Genomic DNA, 8,760 nt, shown 5'->3' with positions numbered 1-8,760 from the left:
TGTCGACTGGGTATCTCTAAAGTTGCTCCGACAGTCCGAGGTATCCCAGTTCGCAGACCATCTTTGAGATTTGCTAATTTTTGTATTATCAATAGAGTACCACCAAATGGCCAAAGAAAGTCGGTAGCTGTGCATTCAAGCCACCCTCGTGGCATTTTTTTCCAGAATTTTCAGAAATATATTAAGGCCTTGTTCACTTTTCAGTAAGTTACCTGGGTAAATGCAGAAACACTTACCCGGGTAAGTGCATTTACCCATGTTCTTTTATTTCTCAGATAAATAAGGTAATGATCATTTTAATCATAAAAAATCATTATTAAAAAGGGCATTTTTTGTCCCATTCAAGTGTAAGCAACTTTCCTCCTAAGTGGGAAAGTTATTTACCCAGAGATGGGTATCACTTTCAGCCAAATAAAGTTTCCTTGATCCCCACATTAATCTGAAAAATGAACATGGGATTCTTGGTCAATGGGAACCAAAACCTCATTGACCAACTCTCCCCTCTCAAAATTTGAAAAAAGAATGCCCCCTAATATTATTTTTCATTAACTTTAGAAGTGGTGGACCGGGATGTACTCTTATCTTGACTACTACACAATAGCTTTCTTTCGATGAAATGAGTGCCCATCTCCCAAGTTTATCTAAGCCTCACGTTAGCCGGTCCTCTGCTGGTTGCATATAGCAAAACCCACATAGTTCCTTCATTTGATTTAGATACTGGTCGATCTTGTATTGGTTGCCCCTTTTGTTCTATTAATTAGTAAGGGGCTGTTCGTATTTTTGGATTTTGAAAGGGAAAAAATTAGTCAATAGGATTGTGAATTCTATTAACCAAGAAACTTATGTTCTCTTTTCAGATTTATGTGGGGATCAAGAAAGTTTATTTTCCTAGGTATCACTTGGATCTAGATCTGCTACCTACGAGTTGTTCTCACATTTCTACCCACAAGACATTACAGCTGCATTGGGAATATCTCCCTTGTCATTCATGGGAGAAATTCCCAATACATGATGATGGTGTTCTGTGGGTAAGGATGTAATTATGTAGGAATAACTGGTGGATAGTTGCCAACACTTGGATGAAATAAAAATGCCCCTTTAATGATTTTTTATGGTTAAAATGGTCATTACCTCCCTTTCATGAGATACCTAGGAAATTAAAGAACATGGGAAAATGTATTTACCTAACTAATATCCTATTTCATGAGATACCCATCATATTTTTCAACCAGTAGCAAGGTATTGGCCGATCCTGTGGATTCTGCTATTTTTCAGCCAGTAGCAAGGTAGTGGCTGATCCTATGGATTCTGCTTCATTTTCTCCCTTTCTGATTCAGCAAAAGCTATCTCTTAGCCCGTTGGTAACATCATCCTCTCTATTGATTAAGGACTATACCATGACTAAGTGACTAGTACTGAATGAATTGGACAAGTCCAGACTTATTGGTCCAAAGTATTTATTGGATTGGATTGTACGTGATTCATCTGTAGTAGATTTATATTGGATTGTGTTGGGTTGAAGTTGAACCAATATCTGAAAATAAACAGAAAATAAGAATAGAAATGTCAAATGGACTAGATTTGGGTTGGATTCAATCTGAATTAAAACCAACTTGAACAGTTTGGGCACTCCAATAAGACATCAAATTGGACCAGTCCACTCCAAAATATTTATCGATTGGATTAGACCTTCTATCTGTAATCGACTCATATTGGATCAGATCAGGTTAGATCAATATCCAGTCCATCGACAGCCCTATTATTATCAGTCAAATTGGTAAAATCATGTCTATCAACATCAAGCGAGACAATTAAGAAATTGAGAAAAAACAAAATTGAATATATATTTTGGCACCATGGTGTTGCAGAAGCGTTCTGTTTCACAACTCATAAGTGTTTCATTTTACCTTTTCTTTTTTTTTTTTTTTTTTTGAAAAACACACTAAAAAAATGTATTGGGTGGAAATGCAAGATATTAAAGTGTTCTGACTGTATGACATCTCAAAAATGTTTAAGTTTCAGATTTTTCAAACCTCAATGTGCGACATCACCTAGTGATTCAAAAATCACCGATTTTGATGATTCAAGAAATGTCTCCTTTCCTGAACCCAGTTTCAGATTTTTCAAACCTCAATGTGCTACATCACCTAGTGATTCAAAAATCACCGATTTTGATGATTCAAGAAATGTCTCCTTTCCTGAACCCTGAAGTTTATCAAAGCAGCAATGTTTTTTTTTTTTCCTTTTTATGAAAAACGCTGTGTCAAACAATTTTTTACCGTTTCTGTTTTTTTTCTGAGGTGGCAAACTTTGTGAAATGGAATGCTTGTGAAAAGCTCCACTGCCAAACACCTACAATATCTGCGGAAAACCTGTAGGCATGACCATTTGAATCGGAAAGCCCATCAAATGAAGAGAAAGCAATAAGTCTGGTATTCTATATAGGTTTTAATTCCAAAGAATGGAGCAAAACATTTTTCAAATGATAGGACTGAGTAATTATCGCCAAGTTAGCAACAAAGAAATGCAACCATAAAAAATATGGCCATGAAGGAATTGGACCTGCACCACGTAATCAAGTGGATAACTATTATTGACAATACCACAAAGAATATGGAAAATGACATTAACTCTGATCAGTGATGATCAAGGAATCAAGTAACGAGATAACATCCTTTCTCTTGCATGGATGCTGCATTACACAACTACTTGTCACTTTCGTGAAAGAATAAATAAGTTGTTTTTTTCAATTGAAAGGGAGACGAAGTTGATGTTTGAATAAGCTACGCTAGTGCATTGAAAAAGATGTCAAGAAGTATAAATAACAAGGGGGAAATGCTCATCCAAATTGGGTGGCAAAGAACAATTATAAAAGTGTAAGAAGAAGCTCCAGAATAAAATAATGGATTGCTTTCAATTAAAAAGCCTCCAGAGCGAGGATTGCCTCACGACTCTGTTACCATGCTATGAAAATATGGATATAAATAGAAGTTTCATTTAATTGATTTTGTATCTACCCTCTGACCCACCCCTGTCGAACATAGATATCTCTCTAACCATCAACCAAGCACCAATGAAGGCTGAATTGACACTTTCTCATCTACATCTTTGCAACATGAATTTGTCATAATTCTTCCCCTAGGTATACATGGTCCCCTTATGGATCTAGTCAACATGAAAGGAGCAGCTGCTTAAATGTTAATCATCAGAAAATATGAACTTCCGTGGACCCATAGAATGGTATAGACAAGAACAAGAAGATACTACTACAATTGATCAACAATTTGGAGGCCTTGAAGATATGGTATGGTTCTCGGCTAGAGTATCAAAATCTGATTCTGGGGAATAATGGGCCCTTTTCACTTTTCAGTTTTCATCCAAATTATTTCTCCAACAACCTTTTGGATGTTGGTCTCTTGCCTTCTAGAATTGAAAATTGTTAGCTCTAAATAAAGTTCAAAGTCCTTCACACAGCACTTGAAAATACTAACACACATGGCACAATTTGTAAAAGGAAATTAAAAGTACATTTCTCCCCATGTGCATTATATTAAAGGACAAATGATTTATAAACCACTTTTTTACCCATTGAAAAGCACCTTTGTTTTTTCTGTTTAAGTAAGCTAGTAACTAATGGTCAATGAGTAAGAAGTATATTGGGAAGAAAACAGAAGTAACCTATGAATTATCAGCATGCAATTCTATGGAAGAGAGTGTTGCATATTATTTGGAGATAAAGTTTCCGGTGTTCAAAGTATCATTGGCAACAATGAAAGCAGTCTATTTGGTTCTGGTTTCTTAATGCCCTAATGGGATTTTAAGGATAATAAGGGAATAGGGATCAGTGGTATTGTTGGTTAGAAGAAGCTTGGGAGCATCCAATAGAGAGAATAACAAAAGAAGTGACTTTGACAGGATTTGTTTGGCAATCCAGACTCATGGGGAATACAGGGATCTTTAGTGATAGAAAGGAGAGAACAATGAAAAGTGTATTGGAAAGCTTGGTTAAACAAATCCAAAGCAGTGGCCCTCCTAGATGGATGAAATTTCTGGAGATCTTAACATACAGAATCTAGTGGCAGAAGGTGAACATAGTAACTCAGTAGCCTGGGCCTTATGGAGGAACAGTCATCTCTCACTCTAAACAGCAACAGAATGATATTTTCAAACTCCTCTGTGACTAACATCTTCGCATCTTAAGGTTGTTTGGTTGGCTTTCTAAAAGAGTACTAACAAACTGGTGGTTAAACCAACTCACTTCCTACTTGAAAGCCATCATATGTCAGTGGAAACTAAGAAGAATATCTTAGTGATTCATGTTCAATTATGAAAATTAACCAGCACATCACCAGGATTTATTCAGCAGATGTTGTTCAATTATAATTATAAAAAATGGTGTTTTATTAATCAGTTAACACACTCAAAAGTGTCAAACAAATTAGACAATGCAGCCATGCTAACATTATTCTTACAGACCTTTCAATCATGGTAAATTTCTTTATTATCCTTTCATGTGTATCTTCAGTAATTTAAATGATCAAAGTTAAACAATGGATATCGCATTAAACAGAACAGAATGGTGAAACAGGATTCATGTAGCCAACCCCATATAGTTGGGATAAGGCTTAGATGATGATGATGATCTGTATCTTTAGTAGCTAGATGGCTCTCCAGTGATAGCAAGTTCCAAGTGCTGAAGAAAACAGCAGATCTACTAGATCAGACAACACATAATTAACCTAAGAAATTTTATGCCAATGGAACTTCACCCCTTTAATTAGCTATCAAGGACACATTGCCAATGTTTGATTCATCTGTAGATGAGTAGATTGTTTTCAGGGTCTCATGAGCAAGTATATGCCAACCCTTTAAGAGTAAACATGCACAGGTATATATAAGTTTACGGGGTTTGAAGAATAATACACTTTACAATAACATCAGCTACCTGTCTAAACTTTGAAGTTATTCTTTAGCCAATTACTTGCCTAATGTTTCCTACACTAATCAAATGGACATGTTCAAGGACATAGAAAATTTTCTTTCCCAATCAGATACCACAGAAAACTGAAAGAAGAAAAGTTCTGCACTTCTGAAAAGAAAATTTGTATCTAAGGCTCAGTTTGGGAAGAGTGCAAATACAAATATCTTCAGTGCAAAACCTTGTATATGGTATTTCTAACCTTGTATTTGCACTCTTCCCAAACTGAGCCTAAGAACCCAAAAAATTACTTTCATTGACTTTCCACACAAGGGCAATGATCAAATTGAAGCTAATCTCAAGAAAAGGTCAAAGAGTGCATAGTTAAACATGGCATTTAGCCTTTCTACAATGAAAGCTTCAAAATTGATATGGAACTTGTAAGATGATAAATGTGTGCTAAACAACTCTAATTCCAATTCCCAAACCATCACATATAATAAAACATGTATTCATTTAATATCATTAGTTTCCACAGCCAGGAAACATTCACATGAGTTCTTATTTCTTAAAGGCATCCACCACTAAGAACCAACATCCTTATGAAACAATTAGAGTTGACTAGAAGATTAAGATACCACTTGCTCGCTTGCGGCAGGACGAATGCACTGCTACAAACAAGCAAAAGAATTTCCAAATTTCTGCCCCCCAAGTTTGATGTTGATTGGTTAGTCTGATTGCTATCAGTACTTTTAATATTTATCAATATCAATAGTTAATAAAATTTTGTTCTAAACATGAAATCTAATGTGGTTTTACAGCAACCATAATGTAGTTCAATTTTTTGGTAGAAAACGAATTTCTGCCTAGTAGCTACCACATAGGAAGTAAAAAGTTAAAATACCAAAAATAGCCAAGTTTCGTCACTAAGAACCAAGTGCTCATACATTGCCAATACATAGCAAGGCCATTTAGACGAATGTGGTTTTACAGCAACCTAGAAGCTGACAAAAGTCGAGATTTCACTAAAATCAGATGAAATAAAATACAAGAAGCCCAAGAACTATAATGCTCCAGTTTAGAGTAACACAAAACTTGAAGTCTTCAACTAAGCAAAAAAATAAGCTACAAGAGGGATATGTGCTGAAATAAATTATTTTTATGAAGTTACTGTTTACGACAAATTGCCGCCACTTTGTTGCCATAAATTGATAATGTCAGTAGCCTGATTAAGAAGGATAATCATCCTCTTCTGAGATATCCATGGTTTACTCTCCAACAAGGACTTAAGTTCTTCCCAGGCGTCCTTCCTCGGCCAAAAGTAGTAAGGGCTTAGAGGGATGGTGCCATGGCCCGGTATCTTCTGATCGAGCGAAATACCAATGTTCTTCTCCATCCAAATGAACTTCAATACAAGCCTTGGTTTCTCCATCGGTTTGACAGCCACTCCAAGCTTCTACGAAAACAACAATTCGCAATTTCAGACAAAAAGGAAACGAAACAGAATGAATCATGGAGTTGAACAAGAAAGGTTCCCAATTGAGGAGAATAGACAGAGAGAGAATTAAGACCTCTTTTTCTTCGAGGGGTTCGGGAGCTGAGTCATCGTTGGATGTTTCTTCTTCAACGGCTTCAGCTGCAGCAAGCGAAGCGGATAGTCTCAGTTCTCTTCTGTTAGGTCTTTGTTTTAATTCGGAAAGTGGCAATAGATGTAACGGAGTGGACTTTGGCTTAATGGAGATTGATGCCGTGAAGGGCTTGAAACCGAGTTTTAGAGGAGGAAATGAGTGTGCGAGAGCGGTTCCATTAACGCCAGGTTGAATCGCCATAGATCTTTCGGGGGAGAGAGAGAGAGATTCTATAAGCGAGAAGAAGCCATGTTATCTTTTCGCTGTGTTGGGTTGTGATGCGCTTTGGCGAGTCCGAGTCAGGAACTGAGGAAAGGATAAGGGTCCTAGGGATATTTGGCATCCCTTATTATGAGGAGTCATCTCCTTTTTTTAACACTACGGTTTTAACTGTAAAATGGAGATAGAGTGTAAAAGGTCATTTGTGTAAAAATACACCATAACCTTTTACCGTGAATCGTGAAATTGATCTTGCTTTTTGAAAAACGGGATGGGTGGAAGAGTGTAAAATTTTACATCCATAAAATTGATTACCAATTATCGATGTAAACACCAAGGTATCGTTATGTATCGGGCCGTATCGGCTGATATATATCATTCCGGAACCCTTTTGATACACCTTGACCGGTTTAAGGGATGGAAGGGTTCTAGACCAGTTCCTCTGAACCAGTTTTAAAAAAAATAATAAAAAATAAAAATATAAGTATAGAAATGTCCAATACACCCTTACCGATATATCAGACGTATCGATATTTTGAACCTTGATAAATACATGCAAAATTGAATTAGAATAGAATTTTATGTCGATCATAAAAATGCAGCCGAAAATAAAAAATGCCAAATGCTGCTTAGTTTGATTTCACTGTAACAGGTAAAAGTATAACAGTCACAGTTGGAATGACTATGCACCCTAACCCCTAACCCAATATGTAAACCAAAATTCTAAGGAGTATTCATCCGTTTTATGCCAATGTGAATGGTTTGGTTTTATGTAGGCTTGTCTCGAAAGTCCGAAACCCAAATCTGATTATTTCGGATATGAACGGTACAATCGGATTTAAATATTACAATCTATATACGATTAATAATTGGATCATATTCGGATTTGACTCATCCGATAATTAAAATCTGGATCTGATTATATTATAATATTTATTATTTTTCATATATAAATTTTATATAATTATAAAAAATTATATTTTGTATGTTATATTATATATAAATTTATATATAATAAATTCAGCATGTTATATTTATATTAATTTATTATATAAAAGTTAAAAAATAATTAAATGTTTAATTTTTTATATTTAAAAAATTTAAAGTGGAATCAGATTAAATCTGAATCCTGAATGTGAATTTGAGTTCTTCAAATCCGATTAGATTTCATATTAGATTTGTATACAAGTTTTTAGTAATCGATGAATCCGATCTCATTACAGCCCTATTTTATGTTTATGCTAACATGATAGTTGTATCTTCAAAGCATAACCATCTAGGTTGACGAATACCCCTAAATCAATCTGATCTTTTAACTCTAGTGCAACGTTTTAAAAAATGATCCGAAAATGGAGTCGTTTTTGCCACTGATTTTTGGGTCAATAGTTCGATCGTTCGGTTCGAATGGATAGTTCATTCTGACAAATAAATTAAAAAAATATAAAAAAAATGTCAAAATTATTGAACGGATCAATGGTTTGACTGTTCGAATCAACAGCATGTTGACTTTTTCAACAATTTTTTATTAAAACCGGGTTTAGGGAAAAACGGAACCAATTGCTTAGACAGTTCCTAAGCCGAACGGTCCGACCATCCGAATCAACAGTGGTTCAAAAACCTTGCTCTACTGTGAAGCGTCTCAAGGTTTTTGTTGGAACCTTACCTATCAAATTTATAAACATATGTACAAATATACAATACCATATTCGGACAAGTTTACTTAGGCTCCAAACCTGATGGGAGGATATGCCTCCAATCACATTCATTTTCAGCGTTAACTTTAGGGTTTGGAGTTAAAGGTAAGGACTTAAAATTTAGATAGGGTGCAACATGGGTTGGGCGTAGGATTAAAAGCTCAAACTTTTAGGGTCTGTTTGGTTTAAGAGAATAGAACCTTGGAATTGGAATCATAATGGGTCATTCCATTTCCAGATGTTTGGTGGATCAGAATGGGAATGAATAGGTAGAATTGGCCATTCCCGATCCCCTCCCCCG

At 35.6% G+C, this 8,760-nt stretch overlaps 1 protein-coding gene across 1 annotated transcript; it reads right to left on the bottom strand.

The window, feature by feature from the left end:
- Window positions 1-5,903: 5,903 nt before the first annotated feature.
- LOC148854793 (small ribosomal subunit protein cS23-like) lies at window positions 5,904-6,886 on the bottom strand. The gene is made up of 2 exons (XM_088985461.1): window positions 6,490-6,886; window positions 5,904-6,374 (listed from the first exon to the last, which is right to left on the bottom strand). Exons 1-2 carry the CDS (start codon window positions 6,745-6,747, stop codon window positions 6,093-6,095), a joined length of 540 nt encoding a protein of 179 aa, XP_088841587.1. The 5' UTR covers window positions 6,748-6,886; the 3' UTR covers window positions 5,904-6,092.
- Between the last annotated feature and the right edge of the window lie 1,874 nt (window positions 6,887-8,760).

This window comes from Nelumbo lutea, chromosome 4 (genome assembly GCF_056320005.1).
Source record: "Nelumbo lutea isolate HS-2025 chromosome 4, American lotus-T2T, whole genome shotgun sequence".
NCBI lineage: Eukaryota > Viridiplantae > Streptophyta > Magnoliopsida > Proteales > Nelumbonaceae > Nelumbo > Nelumbo lutea.
This window is presented reverse-complemented; position numbering and strand designations above follow the sequence as displayed.